This window comes from Simochromis diagramma, unplaced genomic scaffold, assembly GCF_900408965.1.
Source record: "Simochromis diagramma unplaced genomic scaffold, fSimDia1.1 OVJJ01000355.1, whole genome shotgun sequence".
Classification (NCBI taxonomy): Eukaryota; Metazoa; Chordata; class Actinopteri; order Cichliformes; family Cichlidae; genus Simochromis; species Simochromis diagramma.
In genome coordinates this window covers 1,081,642-1,109,138 of record NW_024387174.1, presented here as the reverse complement: position 1 = coordinate 1,109,138, position 27,497 = coordinate 1,081,642, and the positions used below count along the sequence as shown (strand labels likewise).

At 40.2% G+C, this 27,497-nt stretch overlaps 2 protein-coding genes and 1 long non-coding RNA gene across 3 annotated transcripts; 1 reads left to right on the top strand and 2 right to left on the bottom strand.

The window, feature by feature from the left end:
* Positions 1 to 400: 400 nt before the first annotated feature.
* Positions 401 to 3,219, bottom strand: LOC120744787 (tripartite motif-containing protein 16-like). The gene has a single exon (XM_040049350.1). It carries the CDS (start codon positions 3,173 to 3,175, stop codon positions 1,505 to 1,507), a length of 1,671 nt encoding a protein of 556 aa, XP_039905284.1. The 5' UTR covers positions 3,176 to 3,219; the 3' UTR covers positions 401 to 1,504.
* A 2,727-nt stretch (positions 3,220 to 5,946) lies between these two features.
* LOC120744862 lies at positions 5,947 to 6,592 on the top strand. Its single transcript, XR_005698473.1, has 2 exons — positions 5,947 to 6,388; positions 6,444 to 6,592. It is a non-coding gene; the product is annotated as an uncharacterized LOC120744862 (long non-coding RNA).
* Positions 6,593 to 10,751: 4,159 nt separating this feature from the next.
* LOC120744880 (zinc finger protein 665-like) lies at positions 10,752 to 27,072 on the bottom strand. Its single transcript, XM_040049471.1, has 5 exons — positions 26,831 to 27,072; positions 24,567 to 24,830; positions 22,387 to 23,300; positions 13,581 to 13,839; positions 10,752 to 12,292 (listed from the first exon to the last, which is right to left on the bottom strand). The coding sequence occupies exons 1-5, from the start codon at positions 27,024 to 27,026 to the stop codon at positions 10,899 to 10,901; spliced, it is 3,027 nt and encodes a 1,008-aa protein (XP_039905405.1). The 5' UTR covers positions 27,027 to 27,072; the 3' UTR covers positions 10,752 to 10,898.
* Positions 27,073 to 27,497: the final 425 nt, after the last annotated feature.

The following is a 27,497-nucleotide window of genomic DNA, read 5'->3' as shown; positions in this document are numbered from 1 at the left end:
CTGGTAATTTTCATCATTTTTGTCAACAACCTTTTTTTCTGGCAAAAACAAGATGATAACCAAATAAAAACTAATGCACACACTTCTTGTATTCACACTTTTGTAAACAAATACAAACGAAATCCAATCAGAATTCAGTTGTGTAGAAAGGTGTGAGTTTCACATTCGATATCAATGAAAATAAGATGCTTTGTAAGCTGTGCTGAGCAACTCCTACCAGTAAAAATATGACATCATCTGTTGCAACATAAAAAAAAACTCTCTTTAAAAAATCGTTCTTCTCAGTTTCTTGTGCAAATCTGCTGAATGCAGTATTTCTCTTCCTTAAAATAATTCAAATATTCCAAATGAACAGAGAAAAGTTTAAAAAATACATTAGTGTCATAAGTTAGTTAGTTTGTTTTGTCTACTTCTCAGTACAAATCAGTAGTACAGTGTAACTACACTGCCAGAAAAAACAGGTGTATAGGTGACAACACATAAAAAAAAAATTGCACCACTGCAGAGCACAACACTTCAGGACTCCAAACTGAAGAACTCTACACAATTAAAGTGCAGTCAGGTCTCCTAGATGCAGTCACCTGAGGGCATGAAGCTTCCCCTGCTCTACACCCAAACACATTATTAAGACTGCAGCTGTTCTTTTTTTAAAATAGGTAATATTTACATGAAACACACTATTGATTTTACATTCCTTTAAAAGGTCCAGTGGAAGTGGGGGGAAGAAACAAACGGTGTTTGGTTTGAAAAAAGGAGACAGGGGTGCAAAATTGTTAAAGAGTTTTATTAATTTTCCTATTCATACTATAACTAAAAGAGATGAATAAGCCACTAAACCTTTTAAAGAAGGAAAACAAAGAAACCCAGGAGTTGGTCACTAAACTGAAAAGTAAGTCACCGAAACACACTCCTCACCACAGAGCAGGACAAAACACCATAAAATTGACTGACAGCCCAGATATTCTGTGTTAAAGTCATGCAGACTATCCGGGCTGTCAGTTCATTTTAGAGAAAGACATTGCCCTTCAATGAAACTGCAGGTGCATTTCCACTTGGCACAACAGTAATGGGAAACAGTGACAGCAAGAGAGAGAGAAAGAAAAATGGAGCAGAGAAAGTAACGTAGATAGACCTATCCATCTATCTCCCCCGTCTATCCGAGTTCACAGAGCTCTGCAGCTGTTACAGTTCTGTATAATCGGTCCATAGAGTGGCTGAGTGAATGTGGTCTGGAATCTGAAGGAGAGCCATGGTTTCAGGGAGGCTGTAGAAGGATAGAATATTGGCTTGTAAATAAAAAATCATCATGGGTAGTGATAGCCTCCAGGAAACAGGAAAGAGCTCGACCTAAAAAAAATGGCCCTGAAAAACATCAAGAGAATAACAAGAAGACGTCAAGGTACCACCTATAATGTTTGACTGACAGCTGAGCTCTGTGCAGTGCAGAGATGTCACAACAATGATGGAGAAAAAAGAAATACACACCAAAATGAAATACTTTAGTCTATTTAAGGTTAATGAACTCAGCTTTGTTTCCGTAATCAGAGTAAAGCCAAAGTCCAGCATAGAGCGGCTGAGTGAATGTGGTCTGGACTCTGTGGAGGAGAGTCATGGTTTCAGAGACGCTGTAGAAGGACAAAATACCTGCTCTGTGATCCAGGTACACTCCTACTCTGGAGGATGGAAGACCTGGGACAGGAGTTTTATAATTGTTGTACCAAAATGTATAACTCTTTGTATCACAGTCTAATGCCCAAGATTTGTCATTACGTCCAAATGCACATTCATTTCCTGATCTTTTGATATTTTTGTACACAACTGCTAAATAAACTCCTATCCCTTTCCTCTCCACCTCCCAGTAACAACGTCCAGTCAGACTCTCTCTACTCAGGACCTGAAACCATTCAGTGAATCTGTCTGGATGATTAGAATTAGACTGTTGTTGATTCATTACTGTTACTTTTCTGTTCCCCTCTGATAATAACATATGTTTGTGTGCTGTGTTTGGATCCAGTGTGATTTTACATGAATATTTTAAGAATCCAGCTCTGGTCTTTGGCTCTGGTTGTGACAGTAAAACATCCACTTCAGTGACTGTCAGTGAGATGTTTGTCCATTCCTCTCTCAGAATGTCCTGTAGTTTATCTCTGACCTCTGACACAGCTGCTGTCACATCCTCAAAGTAGCTCAGAGGATGGATATTGATGCTGGATGAGTCTGTAGACTCACTGAGTGCTGACAGTGAGGGGTAGTTGTGTAGAAACTGGATGTGATCCTCTGTGTGTGAGAGCTGCTTCAGCTCAGCATCTTTCCTCTTCAGCTCAGTGATCTCCTGCTCCAGCTTCTCCTCAAGCTCTTTGACTCGACTCACTTCAGTTTCCTGCTGGGATCTGATCTGCTGCTTCACATCAGAGCTTCTTTTCTGGATGAGATGGATCAGCTCAGTGAAGATCTTCTCACTGTGCTCCACTGTTTGATCAGCAGACTGATTAATGGCCTCCACCTCCTGTTGAAGCAGCTTCACATCTTTCTCTCTGTCCTGGATTCTCTGCTGGATGTTTTGTCGACTCACCTCCAGCTCTCTCTGCCTCTCAGTCCTTTCTGCTGCAGCTGAGACTGTGTCGTGGCCTTTATGGTCATCGATTAAACACTGATGACAGATACTCTGCTGATCAGTACGACAGAACATCTTCATCACCTCATCATGACGAGAGCAGATGTTCTCCTGGAGCTTCTTGGAGGGCTCCACCAGCTTGTGTTTCCTGAATGTAGGTGAATCATAATGAGGCTGAAGGTGGTTCTCACAGTAAGATGCCAGACACACTAAACATGAATTAAAGGCTTTCATTTTTCTTCCAGTGCAGACATCACAAGCCACATCTTCAGGTCCAGCATAGCAGTGATCAGCAGGAGCAGCTTGGAGTCCAGTCTTCTTCAGCTCCTCCACTAAAACTGCTAACATGGTGTTTTTCACCAGGACAGGCCTCGCTGTGAAAATCTGTCTGCACTGAGGGCAGCTGTAGATTTGCTTTGTATTCTCTGTATTCCAATGGATTTTAATACAGTTCATGCAGTAGCTGTGTCCACATGGAATAGTCACCGGATCCTTCAGTAGATCCAAACAGATTGAACAAGAAAAAGTTTCTCGGTCCAGCTGAACTCCTTTCGTCGCCATTTCTTCTCTGAGTGTCAGTGACTGTGTGAGTTTCACTTCCTTATAACTGAAACTATTCTGAACTCTGATCTAAAAGTCTTGTGTTTCTACAGTTAATGGGGCCTGTCAGCTCTTACAAGTCACTATATTTCGGTTAAAGTGCAGATCGGAAGGGGAGGGAACATGGATAGAGAGGAGGTGCTGAGTTTCATTTTGGGTTCTTTTTTTGGGGTTGTGTCTTTTTTTTTTCTTCATTTTTTATTTTTTAGTTATAAAAACAAACCAACAGGGAAAATATAAAGAAAGAAATTTCCAAACTGCTCCTGGCAATAAAAGAAAACATTACCCATTACATTATTCTACATTACTTACTTTCCTTCAGTTAGGAAGACTAGATGTACACTGGCCTTTCGCTGTCCTCTACTGTTTCTTATTCAAGTTATTGTTGACAGTTAAGCTCTATTTGGGGAGTGTGAGAATTAGAAGCCAAGACGCAGGCACAGCTTAAGATGTGAGTGAGCTTTATTTAAACGGTGGAAATACAAACAGAAGTGGCGATGGGATGAGCAGAACCTAAAGATAACCTATACCGGAAAAAACTAACAAAAGTAACCTGAAACCTTAAACAAACGCAGGGAAACACAGGGAGATAACACAGATGAACCAGCAACAAGCAGGAGAAAACACAGTGCTCATATACACAAAGGAGCAATCAGGGAATGAGAAACACGAGGGAGGCAGAGCTGGGATTTATTCGACATAACAAGACAAGGGGAAGCAAAACTAGACACACTAACGTAGGACATGGCACTGTCAAAATAAAACAGGAAATGACATGAACACAGTGACACAATACTAACACAGTACAGAGGAAACTAAAACCTCAGAACTAGAAAATCTTAAACAGAATTAAACTGAAACAAAAGATAATAACAATCAAAACAAAACCACAAACTCAGGACCATGACACTATCGTAATAAAACTTGTCTCATGTGTGACACTGAAGAGATCCCAAAACTTTGTTCTAGTTACATTAATGCAGCACTTTGCATTGTACAGAAAGTATACCTTACAGTATGTACAGTACAGTATGTAGTATGACACCGATATCACCTTCAATGTAACCACACCGGTTAGAAACAGGTACAGGTGATCAACACAGAGAACAAATGTACCACTGCAGGGCATCACACTACAGCACTGCAAACAGAAGAACTCCACTTAGCTAAACTGTACAATCAGGTCTCACAGATAAAGTCATATGAATACATCAAGCTTCCCTGCTGTACCCCCAATCACACTATTAACTGCAGCTGTTCTTTAAAATTCAGTAACATTTAAGAAAACACTATCAAACCTTCTCCTCTTCATACAGGAACCTTGCCTTCCAGCATATTTTTTACCTTCACCACCAGCAGCTCCGTATAGTGTAAGAACTGCTCCTATTCTCTGATGATGAATGTAGCATTGGTTGGCCTGAACCTTTCGTATCTGTACATTTACCACTGAAAACAGAGGATTAATTACATGTATATCAGGGCAAAACCAAATATATTTATTAGTGTGCTAACCACACCACAGCCATGACAAAACACATCTTTTGCAGTCTGCTTCCTGTCCTTTAGCCTACATCTTACTTAAGCTCTGTTTAAACTGTTCAGGTGAATTATCTGATAACTTATACAGTTTAAAAACCTGTGTTGATTTAGCTGGGGTGGTGCACCCATGTTTTCAAATTTTACCTGGAAGATATGCCTGTGAAGGTTCTCAGTCATCCAGGTCATCGTAGTTTAAAGAGCTTGGAAAGAAAAGTGTCTTGACTTCTTTAAGTTGCTTGAAGACATTTCACCTCTGATCTGAGAAGCTTCTTCGGTTTTAAGGTCAAATGGTGGGGAGTCCCAGATTTAAGAAATTTAAGAAAGACAACTCAGGAAATTCCACACTTTACTAACAAAAACATTTACTTCTCAATCAGAACCTACACTACACAGAGAAGAACAGGAAGACTTCACACCTGAAGACAGTCAGGAAAATGGGTGAAGAACTTTTCAGACAGTAATCTCACTGAACCTGACAAGAAAGTACTAGCCAAAGGACTCAATTTTGCCATTTCTCCTTAACAGATTCCCATAGTGAACCTCATCACAGCCACAGAAACCGCCATAATGAATAAAATATCACAAACAGAAGTAGAGCAAATTAGGATGAAAGTTTCAGCCACCCTCTCCAGTGCTAAAGTTCCTCCATCTAACCATACAATACAAGAAAAGAAGGCCATTGCTTCCCTAAGCAAAGACCACAACATCACCATATTAACAGATGACAAGGGAAGGTGCACCGTGGTTCTAAATTACCACACAAAGATTACTACACTCCTCAGTGTCAACAATACCTACGAGACCAGACAAGCAGCTACAAAAAGAAAGTTATCGCTTGCCTTCAAGAATTTGAAAAGGACAAAATCATTGACCGACCTACATATCATCATCTATACCCAGGGGATGGCATACCCAAGTGTGGGTATAAAGACGGGATCCCACTCAGACCCATTGTTAGCAGCATAAACTCTCCCACTTACAGCATTTCTAAACACCTTGCTACCATCCTAGCACCCCTTGTGGGGAACACCCCAAATCACATCAAAAACTCCACCGACTTCACGAACAAGGTCCAGAAACGTATGCTGGGCTTATACTGTGCGATTTTTGGCCCATTTTGAGCCGATTTTTGAGTCGTGCAACCATTTTGGTGATAGGCCCGAGTTTGGCCTTCATCGTGCGTAGTGCATCTTGTAGTATACGTGGGGTAACGAGAAGCGATTAACACCTCACGACCAGCTCCCGATCATCAAGCGCTTGGTCGGGAGGATTTCAAACCTGTTTGAAATCCTCACGACTGTCGTGAGGGTGTCGCCACAGCCGCTCACACTGCGCACAATGAAACAATGGTGTCCTTTGATATAGTCTCTCTCTTCACTTACATACCCACCACAGAGGCAGTGGAGACTGTCAGAAAACAACTACAAGAAGACAGCAGGAAGACAAAACCAGCTTCACCCCAACTAGATTTGCACACTGTTAGACTTCTGCCTTACCACCAAGTAGAAGCCTTCACTGCTCACATCAAAGTTGTGGATAAAAACAGTCAAGTCAGCAAAGCGGCAGAGAAAAGAAGATCAAACACCAGCTAGGGAGGATCAGAAAGACAAACGCAACAACATTGCCATCCCCTATGTTGCCGGTTTATCGGAAAAACTCAGGAGAGTCTTCTCCAAGCGCGACATCCCAGTGTACTTCAGACCCACCCACACACTCAGACAAAAACTGGTTCATCCCAAAGACAGAACTCCTAAACAGAAACTTAGCATCGTAGTATATGCTGTACAATGTAGTGAGGAATGCTCAGACCTCTACATTGGAGAAACCAAACAGCCACTTAACAGCATGGCATAACATATATATAAGAGACACCTCCAGGGGGCAAGACTTGGCTGTCCATCTGCATCTAAAGGTTAAAGGTCATTCTTTTGTTCACATTTTGGACAGAGAAGAAAGATGGTTTGAAAGAGGAGTGAAAGAAGCCATCTATGATCACTGTGAATGACCATCTTTGAACAGAGGCGGTGGTTTACGACACCAACTGTCTGCCATCTATAATCCAGATTTAAGATCCCTTCCCAGACGCCTTAATGCCCACTCACACCCTGGGCCTTTTGCCCTCAAGAAATCACATGATAGGGTGGGGCTAGGGTTCACCTGAAACCTTGGCTAATTGTGACCTACACCCGTTTTAACACCTTGACTCGTGCGATTAGGTAGAGGATTAACAGGGGGTTCATGACCCCCTTTGGGGGACACTCCCCTAGGACTTAAAGCTGGGACTCTCCACCATTTGACCCTAGAACTGAAGAAGCTTCTCAGATGAGAGGTGAAACGTCTTCAAGCAACTTAAAGAAGTCCAGACGCTTTTCTTTCCAAGCTCTTTAGACTTTTACCTGGAAGGTTTAAAAAAACATAAGAAATCCAACAGAACAACAAACAAGTGGATATCACCATTATCCTACGATGGGATCAATGCTTTTGTTTCTCATTTTTTATGTTCAATATGCACACTTGGGTTATGCAGCAGGACAATGATTGGAAACACACAACCAACCACCTCTAAATGTTTTTTGTTAAAAAGGAAAAAGGCTTTAGGGTCACCTGGTACTGGCCTAGTGGATTTAAATTGGGTTGAGATGCTTTGGCATGACATCAAACAAGTTGTTTATGCTCTAAAACTTTCCATCACAACTGAATTAAAACTATTCTTGATTTGACCTGAAACAAGTGTAACAAATATGCAAAAAATGAGAAATTATAAAAGAGCCAAATACTGTCTCATAACATTGTATATAGGTTACTGAAGATTCAGTGAACCTTAAGTGAAAGTTACAGGTATGGGAGTCTAAACAATTTAAAAGCTTGACCAAAAACAAGACAATAGCTTATCTAGCTCACAATATAGCTTTTTTTGTTGGACATTTAAGAGGGTTTTTTTTAGAGAGAAAAGCTCCTTATTTGTGCACATGCATCCACATAACTGGCTAAATGTTTTTTAATAGGACCCTAAATTGGATAAATGCAAGAAAATGGTTGGATGAATGGATGAAAAAAATCTCCTTGTTTAAAAACAATTATGTGTTATCTTTATTTTTAAGGATTCAAGCACTGGGTAATAAGCTACTTCTGCCATCTAGTGGTAAAATTATATATTTTTGTACAGCTCTTAAGTTGGTATTTGTTTGTTAAATGTTTTAAATTTTAAGTTGAAAAGTGACCTTTTAAAACAGTTTTTTAAAGGGTAAATGACAAGGTAAGACGATAAGTACTGTACACAAAAATTACCAAAAAAGTGGAAGTTTCATGACATTTTTGAAGTGCTTTTCCAAAACTAATGTCATCAATCTCAATGTGACCTGAAAGAAAGCTGTTTATTTATTAACAATTTCTTCTTGTCAAGTCATTAACTTCATTTTCAGTTCATAGTGGAATGAAATGCAGAGGTAAATGCCCTTTCATGAAAAGTCATATAAACTTAATTTATGATAAATGGCATTGATACTGTGAAGACTACTAAAAATAATTTTGACAAATTTGATATTGTCTGGTTGCCACATATTGTCTAAGTTTTTTAACTAGTTGGGCCACCACATCTGGATATGTCTTCACCTTTCTGCACGCCTTCCTGGATGAAGATATTATTACTTCTATAATTATCAAATTATTCACCATTGGCTGACAATTACAAGTGCCAAGAGATTTTTTTATAATCACTACTAGCAGACGTAGTCATACCACACATCCAAACACCTTTTTATGAGCCAAACTATTACAGCTGAACTGTTCTTAAGGTATCAAAAGAAAATGTAGTTATTCTGCAGAATTCAGTGGTTATATGGTTTAATAATACTGCTGCAGATGTCTAAGGCTGAGCTTGCTTCCAACAATAAATTATGCTAAGCTATGTAAGACATTCCTTGTAACAAAAGTATCTGTTATGATCCTGGGTCGGTGACCCAGTGAGGATCAGGACTGTCCGGCCTTCGGTTAGCCATTCTGGGTGTCTCTCGTCAACTAGCAGCTGGCTCATTTGTGCTGCCAGGCGCTCGTGGAGTGCAGTCAGCTTCTTCAGCCAGAAGGCGCGAACCATAACAGGACCTGGTGCTGTCCAACTCTTCATACTGGAGACCCTTTCTTGGATATCTGCCACTGTGATGGTTACTGGACCCTGTTCGGGGAGGTCGCTGTGGTCTGCCCTCAGATCCACTAGCCACTGAGCATTGCTGTTATGGGTTGCGTCCTTCTCCCATATGCTCTTCCAGTATTGTTCTGTCTCCAGCCTTGGTGGTGCTGTTCTCATATTGTTCCCCTGCCCCTGTACACCTTGGCTAGTTCCGTGGAGAACAGCTGGTTTATTCTCCTGCCTTCTATCTCTCTGGTGTACCTCTTCAAGCGGCTGGCCAAGGACATGAGTCGTTGCATGGCAGTTTCCAGGGCCTCAGATATGGACAGCTTCCTGTACTTCTTAGGCACCTTCTTCATTGTGCCTTTCTGCAACTCCGATAGTTGGTAATCGTGGCTGTAGGTATCGTCTGTAGTGCTGCATTAACATCATATATAACTTTCAAAGTAACTAGTTACTAGGGAAAGTAACTTTGGTTTTACTCAGAATTCTCTTGTTAATGTGTTGCTTCTGTAACTGGATAGCCAGCATGATTGCCAGTCTTCTAGCTTGCTTACTTGCCACAAGTGCACTGTGCCACCTACCAATAGAAAGATAATGTGCATATTTCCATGAGAGAAATCCCACGCCTGGACCGTCGTTGACCACCGCCATGATTCTAGCCTGCTTTTTACATCCAACACAAAGTGCTAAACAAGAAGAGCTCCCAGATGGTGCAGTGGACACATGTGTGACTCCTGTGATTAAAGCATCTTTCTTTCAGCTTAACGAGTGAACCGTCAGCTCGTTCAAACACACGTTAAAGTCCGTTTGGCTCGACACCACCGAACAGAGGCAGCAATATAACATAGCTAACATTAACAGTGCAGTGAATCCTGCTTGTGCCGTGATGTTCAGGACTGCAAACCGAGCAGCATTCACTGACTTTCAGCTTGTTGTGTTTGTGGATATATGACTGACTTTAATTATCCATAAAATCATCACATTCTCTGTAAGATTAAGGTCAACTATATATATATTTTGAAGTAGAGGCTTTAAAACATCACTAATGTCACATAACTTTGCCAACATGTGGCCAACATTAATGTTTTAATGTTCTTCATTATTAAACATTCGCACATAAATAAGAGACATCATATTCAGTACTTACTTTTGACAGTTCACTCTTCGGCCGCTCCTTTCTGCCTTCTGCCGTATTTTGCGGCAAAATTATCCACACCCACCGCTGCGCTATGAATTGTGGGATATATGGGACCACGAAGCGTGCACCGGACCACGCTTGATATTTGGGAAAATCGACGGCGCATTTGGAGTGTGCATTTGAAGTACACTTCGAATTGGGACAGCCGTCGTCCCGTGGCGGTGACGTAATCGTACTCAAAATGTGTACTTCAAGCGTGCGGTCTCTTAATTGGGACACAGCCATAGTGTGTGTCCTCTCATGTTCGTTGCTTGTCCATCTGTGTTTCTTCCCTGCGTTTTCTCCCACAGTTGTCTGTTTAGGTTAGTTTTGTTAGTCATTACCAAATTAGGTCACCTTTAGGTTTTGTTTTCCTCCCCGTGTTTCTGTTTGTGCCACCAGTGTGTAAATAAAGCTCGCTCACGTCCAAGCCAGTGCCAGCGTCTGGGTCCTCTCTCACACTCACCACACGTCTGCCACCGCAGCCGTGACGGTATCATTCTAAGATCTGAGTAAAAAAATCCTTCTCATTCTATATCTCTCTCTGGAAGAAATAAAAAGCCCACATTTGCAAAAAAAAAAAAAAAAAAAAAAAGAGATATGTTTATTTAAATAATTAAAACAACATTTTCTGATTTCATCTAAGCAGTGTCAAACATAAAGAAAACATTGGGAAATAACGGACAACACTGTTCAAATCCATAATGACTTTTACTTATTTGTGTCACTTTCCAGCTTTTGGATAGAGTGATGTAATCTTGGCTATAGAATACAAGTGTCAATAAATTATTTATCCATTCTTGTTTTTCTATAATAAAGTACATTCCACATTTTAAAACTTAACTAGTATGAATTCTCATGTGCCTTTTCAAGTGTATCAGCTGAACAAAACTTTTCCCGCAATTGCCACAGGAATGTGGCTTCTCAGGCATGTGAATTCTCATGTGAGTTTTCAAGGACGTCATATGACTGAAGCTTTTCCCACAGGTAATGCAAGAATGTGGCTTCTCACCTGTGTGAATTTTCATATGAATTTTCACTCCAGATTTCTGACTGAATCGTTTCCCACAAGTGTTACAACAATATGGCTTCTCACCTGTGTGAATTCTAATGTGAGCTTTCAAATTCGTCATGTCACTGAATCTCTTTCCACAGGTGTTACAAGGGTGGGGCTTCTCACCTGTATGAATCATTTTATGTTTTTTGAATCCTGATAAATCGCTAAATCTTTTCCCACAGGTGCTACAAGAATATGGCTTCTCACCTGTATGAATTCTCATGTGGGTTTTCAAGTTCATCATATGACTGAAACTTTTTCCACAGGTAATGCAAGAATGTGGCTTCTCACCTGTATGAATTCGCATGTGAGTTTTCAAGGACTTCATACGACTGAAGCTTTTCCCACAGGTAATGCAAGAATGTGGCTTCTCACCTGTGTGAATTTTCATATGATGTTCCAGTCCAGATTTCTGAGTGAATCGTTTCCCACAAGTCTTACAACAATATGGCTTCTCACCTGTGTGAATTCTAATGTGGGTTTTGAAGGCTGACAAGGCACTAAAGGTTTTTCCACATGTGCTACAACAATATGGCTTTTCACCTGTGTGGACTCTCATATGAGTTTTCAGGTTTATCATCTGACTGAATCCTTTTCCACAGATACTGCAAAAATGTGGCTTCTCACCTGTGTGAATTTTCATGTGAGTTTCCAGTCCTGATTTCTGACCAAAACATTTCCCACAGGTGCTACAAAAAAAAGGCTTCTCACCTGTGTGAATTCTTACATGTTTTGTCAAGTGACATTCGTACTGAAAAGTCTTTCCACAAGTGTCACAATTTAGAGACTTTTTACTTTTGCCAGTTTTACACTGATTCTCTGGCACTGGAGAGTTGTTTACACTGTTACTGTTCTTCAGCTCTGGTTTTCTAGTAGATTCTGATTCCACATGCTCATTTTCTCCTTGATGCTGGCTCTCTGGTGCAGGAGAGTTGTGAGAAAGGAGCTGGTCTCTGTTTGGTTCATGTTCACTTTCATCAAAAGTCACCATAAAGGTATCAGTCTCCTCCTTCAATAAAAGCTGTTCTCCTTCCTCACTGGTGCAAAGTTCCTCTGGTTCCTCTTTAATCCATGGGAGTTCTGGGTCCTCGTGGTTCAAACTGGAGTTCCTCTCCTGGTTACACACCTGCTGGTCATGCAGATCCTCTTGCTTAAAGACACACTGTTGCGCAAGATCTGAAGGGACAAGTGGACAAAAATATATTCTAATTTTAACGATTAGCAGTACTTTAATGGTTGTGAACTATGAACAGGTTGCTCACATGTACCACTGAAATTTAGAGTGTACAAATGTGACAAATTATTTGGACACTGAAGCAAATTGTTGAGTATTTGGATGTTTGTGATACTAAATATGTATGAATTTTAAAGATATTGGTTTTCTTCCAATTTAATTTAGTTTGGGAATGCTGGCTCTGACCTCTTATATCGTGGTAAACACTTTGACTGCACACGTCCAAACACCATGAAAAACACTCTTCTTATATGATCAACTTCAACTTTAGAAATTCTGAATTGTATATTATGAAAACTGAATCTAAAATTAATCCATTAATTAATCCTGGGAATTGATCAAATTAAATTTCACACATTTCCATTCTACAGAGAAAAAAACTTAATCTTTAACTTAAACTGATGACAAAAAAAAGAAACTTCTGCTGTTGGATTTGTGTCTCTGTAGGGGTGCAGACACTTCACTTCTTGCATTCTGGTGAATTTTTTTCACATGAATTAACATTTTTTTGCATCCTTAAAATGCAATGATGGGAATAATGGCGTTAAAAGTAACAATGTTACTAACGCTGTTACTTTTGTCAGTAACTAGTACTATAACTAATTACTATTTCTATGTGTACAACGCTGTTACAGTTACTAATAAGAAAATGTGGTGCGGACACGTTACTATTTTTCATTTAACCAGGAGCTGGGGGGGGGGGACGACAATCACACGGGTGCTGCTGATTGGCTGAGGAAGAATAAAGTAGCCATGGTAAACCAATCACCTGACCAATTTAAGATGACACATAGCAACAAGATGCTATTTCAACCCAAAACAACCCTGAGTGTCCATTTTTGTGTTAAAAGTGGTAAATGTGATATAAAAAAAAAGTGATAAATAAAAAATATACGCCATAATTTTTTCCGGAATACTATTGTCACATTTACTGTCTAAGGTCAGTGGTAGGAAGAGAGAGATTGAGTTTTGAGATGTGAGAGATTTGTGATGTGTAGCATGTTTGGAGTGTAGTTAGTGTGTTGATATGTAGTTTGTGTGGATAATTGTTTGTTTTGTGTATAAGAACAGTGAAGCCACTGCTGCATGTCAAAGTTGCTGTCAAAGAGCCACCAAGCCACCATTTACACTGCAGTCTGCAGAGGTGCATTAATTTTACTTATTGCAGATTCCTGCTATGCTAAGAAAAAGAAATGTTACTTCATTATTTTTAAGGGCAGTTTAGCATACCTTTACTGTATGTCGTTATTTCAGGTTTCCAGATGGTATCCAGCAGTCTGAGCCGCTCTTCTCCAGTCCAGATGATGATGCCCTCAGCCTCCTGCTTCACTACAAGCTGCTCTCCCTCTTTAATCTGTGGATGCTCTGGGTCCTGTGGGTCCAATGTGGAGTTACTCTCCTGGTTACAGACCTGCTGGACATCCAGACCCTTCCCCTCATTACAGTTCATGTTGCTGTTGGTTGTCTTAGATGAACACAAGAAAAAGATCTAATGTGATTATAGGAGAACACACATAAGCAAATATATCTCAGCAAGACTATGAATACGTTGCTCAAATAAAAACTACTTTCAGCAGCTTGCTTATTGATAAGCGATACCTGCTAAAGCAGGAAGCTCTAGGAATTCAGGTGTAGGTGTGTCACAGGTTAATATTGTTTAGGCAATGGCACTTCCCCACAGGTGCCACTAGTGGAGTGGACTCTGCTTTTGATGTAAACTGGACGCTTTGTCTGTCAGTTTGACAACCCTCAGGTCACATCAGAGTAATAACAATATGTGGGAAAATAATAATGAAGACTAGAACATTTTCTATACTGTTAATTAACTTTCGCCTGTTTTGAATAGGCACTGTTATTTGCTTATTGCTGTATTCGCGGTATGCTTACGCGTGGGAGTATCACCAGTTAAACTCTGAGGTTATTTTATGTTTCTTTTTCAAAACAATATGAATGACAGATTGTTGTGTTTAGCCAACCCCACAAAGTGCCGTTTGTAGGCGACGTATTCACACTGATTACTTCCTGGTTTGTCGGTATCAAGTCCAGAAAAGCCGCTGTTCCAGATCTACTGGCGTTTAGATCTACTGGCGTTTAGATCAACTGGCGTTTAGATCAACTGGCGTTGGTCGAACAGATGTGTGGCAGTCTTGCGTTTCAGGAGCTGCTACCGACAAACCAGCAAAAAAAAACGCCAAATGTGTCACCTGTGACACTTGTGAGGTTATCTCAAACACACTCCGTCAGTCTTGATGCTGTTGAACAACAAAATTTTTAAAAATGTGGCGAGTTTACCTGGTGATATCCTCATGCGCGACGCGATCGCGAAACAGCAAACAACACCACGCCGATGTTGTTCACAGGACAGCAAGAGTAAACGATCGGGAGACTCTTGTCGTTCCCCTCGCACGTTTTATTTCTCCAGTTTCAGCGTTTTTGCTCCACAACTAAAGCGAGCAGTTTACTTTGTGCACTAACATGGAGTCGAATCAACCAGCGCCACCTCTGGCCAAGTGCCACAGCCTACAGCCAGATCAACCTGTGACACACATCTGCACCACGTTTGAATTCGTTACATGCACATTTGTACCTTTCAATTGTGTCTGTTTGTGCGTCATGCAAATAAACCTTTGAAAAGAATGAAATGTCACTAATATTTCACTAGTGTTGTAACATCACATGTCGTTAGCGTAGTCTGTCTGTGTCTTTTCTCTGCGAACAAACATTTTAGAGTTGGTTGTGATATACAGTCTGTATAAGTGTGGTTAATCTAATAAACATTTGTAAGGAGATGGCAGTTACTGTGAATGTACAGCAGGTGATTAGTAATAAACAGTCAGACAATGACTCTGACAATCTCATTCAATCTTGCAGACTGAATGCACCTTCTGTGGAAAGTGGTACCACACAGTGTGTGTGGACGTCCCCTGTGCAGAAGGCGACTACAAATGTTGTGGGTGCTAAATAAACAGAAACAAATTATCCCTGTTGTCTTTGCTTACTGATGTTTTTAGTGTTGACGATCCACATTGCTGGAATTGCATCTGTCAACATGTTTGTGAGTAGATTTGGATGTACCAGGGGTAAGTGCAGCCACTCAGCCTCTACTCAATGTCATCATAGCAGCAGGTGCAGATGTGTCACAAGTTAATCTAGTAGTAGGCTGTGGTAGTAGTGGACTGAGCTCCATTTGAAACTGCTCCAGCTGCTGTGTGATAGTGGATCTGCTACAAATTGAAGATCATAAGCAAGTTTTGAGAGTTGGAGGCAAATAGGGACCCCTCTTCTTGCCTCAGATGTCTCTCCTTTCTGAGGCTCTTCCCGGGTGGGGGCAGATGGAGCTCCTCCTCAAGGTTTCTGCTGGGCTTTGTCTGTTCTTGGAGTACTGTTTGTTCCTCTTTATGAGATAACTCCTCGTTTATCTCAGCCTTGGCACCAAGCACAGATGGATGACGTATGGAATAAAACAAGTTGGACGTGAACAGTTTCACCCCTGACTTGTTAAAATTAAATCCATTTGCTTTAAACAGATGCCTGCGTTCCCAAAAAATATTAAAGTTGTTGATAAAATGCACTGAGTGGTCAGCACATGCTGATATAACCCATTTATTCAGTGTAAACAACCTGCTGAATCTCTCGTCTCCTCCTCTGACCGGTGTTCCAGATCTACTGGCGTTTAGATCAACTGGCGTTGGTCGAACAGATGTGTGGCAGTCTTGCGTTTCAGGAGCTGCAAAAAAACGCCAAATGTGTCATCTGTGACACTTGTGAGGTTATCTCAAACACACTCCGTCAGTCTTGATGCTGTTGAACAACAAAATGTTTAAAAATGTGGCGAGTTTACCTGGTGATATCCTCATGCGCGACGCGATCGTGAAAACAGCAAACAAGTAACACCACGCCGATGTTGTTCACAGGACAGCAAGAGTAAACGATCGGGAGACTCTTGTCGTTCCCCTTGCACGGTTTGTTTCTCCGAATTCAGCGTTTTTGCTTCACAACTACAGCGAGCAGTTTACTTTGTGCACTAACATGGAGTCGAGTCAACCAGCGCCACCTCTGGCCAAGTGCCACAGCCTACAGCCAGATCAACTTGTGACACACATCTGCAGCACGTTTGAATTCGTTTCATGCACATTCGTACCTTTCAATTGTGTCTGTTTGTGCGTCTGCAAATAAACCTTTGAAAAGAATGAAATGATATCATATATTCCTTATTGGCCTACATTTGTACAAAATTCCAAATTATATACACAAATTCATAGAAATCACCACTCCAATTGGTGATCATGATTTTAATATTCTCTTTTTCCATAACAGTGAAATACGCCTTGGACAAATATGACACATCAATATTTCATTAGTGTTGTCACATCACATCCTGTAAGCAGAGTCTGTCTGTGTCTTTTCTCTGGAAATTAATATTTCCAGCCAATATAGGCAATCCATCAACATGGCTGGAGTTATATACAGTCTGTATAAGTGTGGTTAATCCAATGAAGATTTGTAAGGAGACGGCAGTTACTGTGAATTCACAGCAGTTACACAGTGATTAGTAATAAACAGCCAGTGAGAGTGAGTGGATTTAAGAAAGTCAGTGACTCAGGTGTGTCGCTTGGTTTGTCATCTGTTTGTGAGACTGGAGGAGACGTAGAAATCTTTTGTTTTAAATCTAAGTTAGGAAGATTCCTGTTTGAAAACAAGCACATTTTGTGAGAAATGCAAGAAGCACATCTGCAGAAAGCACACCGTTACATTCTGTCCATCATGTGGACAAAATCGAAAATGTTGAGCATTGAAAAACTGAGAACGTTGGGCAAGTTCAAAAGAAATGTGTTTGTAAGAACGAAAAACCAAATTGTTCCTAAAATAGTTATGGAAAGTCTAACAGTTGTGTGTCTGTGTTCTACATGTTTATCTAATGGGAAATAAAGGTGCTATTGTTTTATTGCAGTTTTTGGATAATTCTGAGTGGATTTACACAGTACGGGTCAAAATGACCTGCAACAAAATCAATGTCACTTTTTTGTTTTTCAACATAATACAAGGGTTCATTTCCAAAACTTCCATATGATCTTCAATTTGTAGCAGATCCACTATCACACAGCAGCTGGAGCAGTTTCAAATGGAGGTCAGTCCACTACTACCACAGCCTACTACTAGATTAACTTGTGACACATCTGCACCTGCTGCTATGATGACATTGAGTAGAGGCTGAGTGGCTGCACTTACCCCTGGTACATCCAAATCTACCCACAAACATGTTGACAGATGCAATGGCAGCAATGTGGATTGTTAACACTAAAAACATCAGTAAGCAAAGACAACAGGGATAATTTGTTTCTGTTTATTTAGCACCCACAACATTTGTAGTCGCCTTCTGCACAGGGGAAGTCCACACACACTGTGTGGTACCACTTTCCACAGAAGGTGCATTCAGTCTGCAAGATTGAATGAGATTGTCAGAGTCATTGTCTGACTGTTTATTACTAATCACCTGCTGTACATTCACAGTAACTGCCATCTCCTTACAAATGTTTATTAGATTAACCACACTTATACAGACTGTATATCACAACCAACTCTAAAATGTTTGTTCGCAGAGAAAAGACACAGACAGACTACGCTAACGACATGTGATGTTACAACACTAGTGAAATATTAGTGTCATTTCATTCTTTTCAAAGGTTTATTTGCATGACGCACAAACAGACACAATTGAAAGGTACGAATGTGCATGAAACGAATTCAAACGTGGTGCAGATGTGTGTCACAGGTTGATCTGGCTGTAGGCTGTGGCACTTGGCCAGAGGTGGCGCTGGTTGACTCGAGTCCATGTTAGTGCACAAAGTAAACTGCTCGCTTTAGTTGTGGAGCAAAAGCGCTGAATTCGGAGAAATAAACCGTGCCAGGGGAACGACAAGAGTCTCCCGATCGTTTACTCTTGCTGTCCTGTGAACAACATCGGCGTGGTGTTAATTGCTTGCTGTTTCGCGATCGCGTCGCGCGTGAGGATATCACCAGGTAAACTCGCCACATTTTTATACATTTTGTTGTTCACCAGCATCAAGACTGACGGAGTGTGTTTGAGATAACCTCACAAGTGTCACAGATGACACGTTTGGCGTTTTTTTGCTGGTTTGTCGGTAGCAGGTCCTGAAACGCAAGACTGCCACACATCTGTTCGACCAACGCCAGTAGATCTGGAACACCGGCGGTACAGGTCCACTGATGAATACAGCTGCCTTCAGAGAGTTTGCAGTATTTAATAATCCAGTAAAGTCCCGTTTCTGCACGGAGTGGACCGTTTTTTCTCATTATGTGAGTTTAAAGTGTGATTTCATCTCCTGCTAACGTCACTTGTGTGTGTTTCACTGGATGTTTAAAACTCAAAGTTTACAGTTTAAAGAAATGGAGCGTTTCTACGCCAGGTTTTAGTCTGTTAGCCTACAAACTGAGCTCTGATCAGGGTCCTACACCTGTGTTAGTTCAGTGACCCCCAGGGTCCGTTGATCGGCGGACAGAGGCGGTTTCTCGCAGCTTAAGTACACTTTTTTGTTTTACGGCGGTACTTTTGCGACTTTTTCCCGAGGTCGCAAAAGTATGACGTCACAACATTCTGATTGGTCACTTGCAATGTTGATCCTGGAACAACATTTACTATGTTGATCTGGGAACAACACCAACACGACGATATCAGATCGCGCCCCGGGCAGAGGTTTTTTTTCCATACCTGTAATTCTTCAGCAGCAGTCAGCCTTTCTTTTATAAACTCGCACTGTTGCTTCAACAGCTAAAGGATTTCGCTGTTAAGCGAGCTAACGGTACATGAACACGTCGAGCAAGTAAGGGTTGTGGCATCTTCCGCTGTTCTTCTGAATTTCCGGGAAACTGGTCATATCAGTGGCGTATTGCTGCCCTCCTCAGGCCATTAGTAGAAACTGGATGTGATCCTCTGTGTGTGAGAGCTGCTTCAGCTCAGCATCTTTCCTCTTCAGCTCAGTGATCTCCTGCTCCAGCTTCTCCTCAAGCTCTTTGACTCGACTCACTTCAGTTTCCTGCTGGGATCTGATCTGCTGCTTCACATCAGAGCTTCTTTTCTGGATGAGATGGATCAGCTCAGTGAAGATCTTCTCACTGTGCTCCACTGTTTGATCAGCAGACTGATTGATGGCCTCCACCTCCTGTTGAAGCAGCTTCACATCTTTCTCTCTGTCCTGGATTCTCTGCTGGATGTTTTGTCGACTCACCTCCAGCTCTCTCTGCCTCTCAGTAGGAAGAAGAGTGAGGGTTATCAGACTTTATTCCAGGAAGAGAAGCACTAAATGATTCCTATGTGTTTACCCATTTTCTGTTCAAAACCCATAGAAATATAATGTCATGCTTTTCAGTTCATCGTGTAAATCTGCTAAATTATTAATTCTGTTCTCTACAATAATTCAGATAACAAAAATGAACAGAGAAATTACTGATAGTGATAAAAACAAACAAAGGAAAAATAAAAAAACTTGACGATAAAATAAAACTCAGCACACAAACTGACTTTTACACTTCTTTTCTTCAGTTACACAGACTGGATCCCACACTAGTCTTTTGCTGCCCTCTATTTCTCATTGAAGTTGTATCTATGAGAATATAGAAAGCCCAAAACTGTGTTCCACAGAAACAGAAACTTTATTGTTGCAATTCATGCAGCACTTCACCTTGTATATAACATATACAGGACATAGAATGAAACTAATATCACCTTCAGTTTAACCACAGCTGGAGGATCCAATTGGCTGTTTGTCAAGAAACTAGACGAACCTCAACCTAAATTAAGGCCGTTACTGGTGCTGACTGCAGCCCCATAACCATCAGATAGCATCTGAGACCGCAGGGCTTCAAAAACAAAAAAAAAGTCTTCAAAGGCCTCGTCTCCTTGAATGCCACAGAACTGTCCGTTTGGACTTTGCAAGAGAGCACCAAACATGGGACATTGAAAGGTGATAGAAAGTTTTATTGTGTGATGAAAAATATTTAACCTTGATGGTTTCCAACATTACTGGCATGACAGGCAGATCCCACCTGAGATGTTTCCTATGTGCCACAGGAGGTGCATGCGCGTCAAACGCTGGCTATGTCCAGATGTTGCAGAGAGCATGACTGAGGGCCCTCGTCTGCGTGGTAACGACTGGGTTTTTCAACAGGATAGCGCTACAGTACACAGTGCCCACAGGACAAGGGACTTCTTCCACTCTTTTTGGCCCATTCCCCTGATTTAAATCCAATTGAGAACCTTTGGGGATGGATGGCAAGGGAAGTTTACAAAAATGGACAACAGTTCCAGATAGCAGATGTCCTTCATGTGGCCATCTTCATCACTTGGAAAAATGTTCCCACTCACCTCATGGAAGTGCTTGCATCAAACAAATATTTGAAGTATCAACGACATAATGGTGGAGCTACCCATTACCAAGTTTATGTTTGGAACTTTGATTTTTGCTTTGGGGGGGGGTTACAGATTTTTTTGGAGGTGTGGTCCTAAACCTTTGATAAACTGTAAAACAGCCTGTTTCAGTTTAAATGTGGTTTTCAATAAATTGCATGTTCAAAATGTTTTGTCTCACTCCCATTTCTTCTTGTTGCAAGTTGAAGCTCTATTTGGAACCTTGTTAAGATCCAACCATGCAAAATATAAATTTTTTTGCCATTTTTCAAGTGGTCTTAAACTTTTGATCAGGACTGTATGAGGAGATTCAAGTGGGGAATAGACCACAGCTAGCTTTGCACACACTCACATAAATGGGGATACATCATATGACTCTTTTTCCATACAAAGTGATTCCTATATGAGTGCAGCCTTCTCCAATCAGATAATAATGATAAAAGGCCGTAAAAATCTATAAAGTACAAATCAGTTTGTCAGTAAAATGCAACAGTGTTGCAAAAAAGATAAGACTTTTGGTAAATCTGATGATCTAGCCCACAGATAATACATTTCAATATACATTGTACTAAAAACATACTCTACGTAAAAAGTCAGTGAAAGTGTGGCACTTCCAGCTGATTTTTAAATCAAACCTCAGAACATAACCTGCTACTGAGCAGGGTTTGTGTTCAGAATCAGTTACCTTGGTGATTTAGCAAGGGAAAAAGAGAGCCACTGACACAATCTAACCTTTTAATCTCCATCCATGGTACATCCCTTTGTACTACAAAGCAGGGTTATCATATTCATGTTAGGTTAACCTAGTCTCAGTATGGGTTTTTTGTACTAGAAAGGCGGCTTACATCTTATTGAGGTATATCACCATGGTAACACATGCTGTAAAAGTAACCTGAAATCACTGCCCACTGACCAGTCTGATGGAAAATACAAAATCAACAGTGCTGTAAAATAAAATAATTGTCCCCTCACTGATCTATTTTGTACGTATTTGTTAGACTTCCATTTTAAAATGTCTGATTTAGGGTCAAAAGCATTGATGAGACTAACGTATTAAAAGTTATTTACTGTCACATTTACATGCAATTTCCACTGTAAACCAGCAATTATAGCACATAAATATCATATGTGTGCATCATTGATTAAAGTAGGCTTATAAAACAGAGTGAGGCAAGTTCAAGTAGTGAAAAAAACATTTTCTGAATTTATGTAAAACAATATGAGAAAAAAAAGTGTGAAACAAGACAGAGCGCTCTGATATTTCAGAGATTACACCTTAAAATTTTCAATGAATTAATTAATTGAAATACTTAAGTTAAAAAAAAACAAAACAACAACAGTTGTAAATACAGTTCAAGAGGACAGGCACATGCTGAAGTTTGCGCCTCAAGACTCACCACAACACATGAAGTGACCTTGAATCCATAATGATATAATATTTTTGGTCTTGTCTTACTTTCTAGCAGCTTTTAAACCTGTTCAGAAAATGACTAAGGAATAAATATAATTAACAATTATTAGATTATTACTGTGGAGATAATAATAATAATAATCATTATTATTACAACTAAAGCTCTCCCAAATTTTGTAAGTAAGTAAAAACCTTTAAACTGTATGAATTTTCATATGTCTTTTCAAATGGATAATCTGAATGAATCTTTTCCCACATATGCTACAAGAGTGTATCTTTTCCCCTGTGTGAATTCTTATATGAGTTTTCAATGTTGATGAAACCGTAAATTCTTTCCCACAGGTGTTACAAGAATAGGGCCTCTCACCTGTGTGAACTCTCACGTGGGTTTTTAATGTTGATTTTCGACTGAATGTTTTCCCACAGGTGCTACAAGAATACGGCTTCTCGCCTGTGTGAATTCTCATATGACGTTTCAGTTCTGATTTCCAGGTAAATGTTTTCTCACACGTGCTACAAGAATGTGGCTTCTCACCTGTGTGGATTCTGATGTGATGTGCCAAAGTTGATTTCTGACTGAATGAGTTACCACAGGTGTTACAAGAATATGGCTTCTCGCCCGTGTGAATTCTCATGTGAGTTTTCAAGTTTATAATTTGACTGAATCTTTTTCCACAGGTGCTACAAGAATGTGGCTTCTCACCTGTATGAATTTTCAAATGTTTAGTTAGTCTGGATTTATCGTGAAAAGCTTTTCCACAAGTGTCACATTTTACAGACGTTTTTCCACAAGTGTCACACTTTACAGACTTTTTACTTGTGTCAGTGTTACACTGACTCTCTGGTCCAGGAGAGTTGCAAGACAGTTTCCGGTCACTGTGTGCTTCTGGTTCACTGTGATCACTTTCCTCGTGGGTCACCACAAAATTATCAGACTCCTGCTTCAGTCCAAGCTGCTCCCTTTCCTGACTGGTACAAGGTTCCTGCTTTTCCTCTTTAATCTGTGGAGGCTCTGAGTCATCCAGGTCCAGACTGGAGTTCTTATCCTGCTTACAGACCTGCTGGTCTGTGAGATCCTCCTCCTCCTCCTTAGAGACATGCTGATGTTGGAGGTCTGAAGGGACAAATTGAAAAAGAAAAAACTGAAACATCTGAAAAAAAATACATTTTAATCTTCATCCGTAGGAGTCTCGATAAAGCATTGCTTGACTCTAAAATAATGCCACTGTCTACATTCAGGAAGGAAGGATTGTTCATGATGGTAGGATGAAGAAGCATCATTAATGCAGCTGTACAGAAAGCACTGAGCATAAACGCCAAAGAAAAACTCCCTTTTAACAGGAAGAAACCTCCACTTTTACCATGAAGACAAGTGGACTGGAAAATGGTTTATAAATAAAGGCTGCTTTCGATTTTTCCAAATGTGCGACGTTTGTGTCACTATTTTATGCCTGCATAGTCATGTGACAGCAAAAACAGGTAAGTATGCAAAATAGAAAAATTTTATCGTGAAATTGGCTCATCAAAATATCAAAATATTGATAATGTTCCCAGAGGAAGTGTAAGATTAAGCGTTAGCTGCAGATGATTCTAACAGCAATAAACATGTTGGATTTCCTGCTATAATTACATTCTTATTAGAAACGAAAGTTAATCTGTTGGGTCTTTATTTTCTCTGATACTGAGAGGGCACAGTAAGGACTTGGACGCAGATGCTGAAACATTAACCTTGTCATAACGAAGGCTTGTGAGCTTACTGTTCGAAATCGGGCATATTCAAGTTCATGTTCTGCATCTTTAACCGCTGGGTGTTTGAGTAACACGTTTGCTGAATGCTTGGATTTTTTACACTCAGGTATAATTTTGTTTCTTGTGGTTTTATTTTGACGGGTGTCAAAAATTCTTCAACGTAGGAAAAACCTTCACTTTGTTACACTGTAGCTTCTGCTGCCATTAACTTGTGTTTATGTTTTGCTATATTTATTGAGCACTTTGCCACAAAGGGGATGAATTAAAATCCACTGAATCTCATTTTCAGCTTATAATAGTATAGTAATCTCAAAACTATTTCTTCTCAACCAACAGATTTCAGCTGGACTTCAACTTGTTTTAGTAACCTTCAACAGCAAACATAAACACATTTAAAATAATTTTAGTGAAATAAACAAATCCCTATATTCAGATTGGATAAAGTGCGTTTACCTTCAACTGACACAAACTGTAGGTTTAATGTTAAATGTTCACAGTTTAGGGAAAAAAATGCATTAAAGTTACTTATTGCAGTTAGTCCTTAAATTCTTCCTAAAAGTAACTCTGAGCTCTGATTAGCATCCAAATTGAGTCATATTTATTTTTCTAAGACCTTTACAGTTTTACATACCTATTCTGTGTGAGTTTATTTCAGGTTTCCAGTTGGTGTCACTTAGTCTGTCCTGGTCTTCCCTGGCCCAGACGAGGATGCCTTTGCCTTCGTGCTTCAGTACAAGCTGTTCTCCCTCCAGACTGGTGCAAATTTCCTCCTCTTCCTCTTTAGTCTGCTGAGAATCTGAATCCTGCTGGTCCAGATTGGAGTGACTCTCCTGGTTACAGACCTGCTGGTTATCCATATCCTCTTCTTCCTTACATTCATCTTCGTCTGGGAGGTCTTGAGGAACAAAAACACACAAGAAAACATTTACTAATGTGATGATGGCAAAACACCCACCTGAGCAAATATATCCCAGCATATGTAACCATGTCCCTCACATATGAGTGAAATGAGTTCTGACAGTCTTATTAGCAAAGTTGTCACACTTTCAGTCCCCACTTATGTTGGGCACTGGTGCCTTCACAAACAGAGGCCCACACCACAGTTATGTCAGAACTGCTTTTGTGTTGTTGGAGGGGAAGACACTCAGAGTAGGTAAGTGGCACATTAAGGAAGTCACATACCTGTGAACTATATTACTGAGGTCCACAGGCATGAGTCTGATCAGTAGGGTTCATTAAATCTATTTATTTTTAATCAAAACATTGTTTTGTAATGCTGTGTATACATTATAATAACATGAACATGCATTTAGTATCAACAGGTGATTGCAACTGTAATGCAAACAGTGCAGCTCCATGCTAAACTTTTGCACGATCGCATGTGTTTCATGAGACAGATCATACACATTTATTTCCTGAATTAAACAGCCTACTGGAAGCAAAATATACCAACCTAAAGAAGTAGAAATGAAAAAATTCTATGTAAATGTATATTATTATTAGATATTAAAGGAAAGAAAACCACAACACATCAACACTCGGTTGATGTCGGCCCTTGCTGTCTATCTTCAATCTTCTCCTGGCACATAGACTAATAACAGCACAAACATGAGTAGACCAAAGACTGGTTGTACACACAGATGATCTCTGCAGACAGATGGGCTATGAGTAGTTGCCCACAGTCTGCCAACGGACTGCTAAGGCACTGCCATTGCCGAACCATAATTTTGCCCCAAGGGCTTCTCGAGGACAAATGTGTTGGTTGCAACTACAATATAGAAAGCAGCTAAATTAAAAGAAATTAAATTAAATTATAAAGTTTGATTAGCTGTTGAAACAAATATGTGATCTTGTTAAGTGTGTAATAACGTAGTGTAAAAGTGTAATAAACAGCTAAACCTACTTGGAGCAGAGACTGCTGAGCCACTGCTGAGGGCGATGTAAAATGACCCTGAATGATAAAGATCTGGAAAAAGTTTGTGGAACATCTGAAAAACTGTCATTTTTGCCTCAAACCAACGTTGCCCTGATGCCAAGAAAACTTTCCTAGACAACGGTCGAGGAATGTAGCCAGAGAGATGCCGTGAACTTTCCCCGATCCCTCACTTGCTTTTTTTTTACACTGTATTCTGCTGTGGATTCCAGATCTTGTGACACAGGCATGATATTTTATTCAGTTTCTGTTATACTGGACCTGCAAGCATTTATTGTGTTGTTTATGAGATTTTTTACACCAGAAGTCTCAGTGGAGAAGCACATTTTGTCATGAGAATTGTTTTAGTTCACCTGGAAATAAGTGCATTCATTTTAATTAGGCATTCACGCATTTGTTTGTTTGTTTTACAGCAGGAATACTCTGTCAGTTTCTTGGTCAAATTAAAGTGCGGATGCAGCAAATATGATCTCAATTTCATATTAAATACGGGCGTTAGAGATGAAAACTCTGCCTATTATTGTTTCTTGGAAAGCGATTGTATTTAATGAACTTACAGCACAGTTTGCTCTCTTTATGTTGATACAGCTCAACTAACAGCCTCAGTCTCCATCTCTCACTTACACGAAAGTTATCAATGAAATGAGAAGAGTAATTATTATACTTGGTTGTTAAAGTAAATGGATGGTTGAAATATTAATAACAGATCGGGTATTGTTTCCATAATCTCCACACTCACGTGTATCCGCTGGGAATAAACAGAAGCGGTGGTATTAAAAACATTAACTTTAAATTACAAGGCCCAGCCTAAATACTGCCGCTAGCCGCTTATCGTTTAAGACAAAGAGAAGCACTTCTATTATTTATGTAAAAAATAAAAAACCTCAGAGCTGCGCCTTCATTTTATTCTACAAACTGGGCTGTGATTTAGGTGCTGCGTGAGTCATCCCAGTTTTACATACCGATTATGTGTAACTTTATCTCAGGTTTCCGGCTGATATCCAGCAGCCTGAGCTGATGGTTGATTTCCTCCTCGTACCGGACGATCGTTTTTTTAACCTCTGAGAAGATTTCTTCAGCAACGCCAGTCAATCTATCCCTGATGAAGTCTCTCATATACTGAACTGAAGACATTGCTGAGCCGTAACACAGACGCATCGTTTCCGTTCGTCCTCGTCTTGTGTTGGATCTGCGGAAAGCTTAAGGAGCGCCCCCTTCAGCTCAGGCTGAGAATTCCAATCAGACACAAATCCTTACAGTGCAGCTAGTAACGTGGACACAGGCACCAAAACTTCATGCTTGGAGCAATGACTGTAGTCATTGGTTTGGAGCCATTATCTTGAAAATGTATTTATTTATTTTTGCTTTCAATCTTAGGAAACAGCTGTTTTCTAAACCTCAGATTTAAACTAACTACAACATGAAAGACTGAAGTTTAATTAACTCAGCAATGTCTCTAAGCTAAAGTCAGGCATAGAGCGGCTGAGTGAACGTGGTCCGGATTCTGTGGAGGAAGTCATGGTTTCAGGGAAGAAGGACACAATACCTGCTCATCTGGAGGACTGAGGACCTGAGAGTCTCAGAGCTCTGACACAAAACCTCAGAGGACGGATATTGTTGCTGGATGAG

What these genes read in the sequence shown, in the direction of transcription:
- LOC120744787 (XM_040049350.1), bottom strand. Translation starts at nt 3,175, where the DNA reads ATGGCGACGAAAGGAGTTCAGCTGGACCGAGAAACTTTTTCTTGTTCA.
- LOC120744880 (XM_040049471.1), bottom strand. Translation starts at nt 27,026, where the DNA reads ATGCGTCTGTGTTACGGCTCAGCAATGTCTTCAGTTCAGTATATGAGA. An exon ending in GATAAAGTTACACATAATCG is followed by an intron (nt 24,831 to 26,830) that starts GTATGTAAAACT and finishes TTGTTCCTCAAG; the next exon opens with ACCTCCCAGACGAAGATGAA. An exon ending in GACATATGAAAATTCATACA is followed by an intron (nt 13,840 to 22,386) that starts GTTTAAAGGTTT and finishes TAATCACATTAG; the next exon opens with ATCTTTTTCTTGTGTTCATC.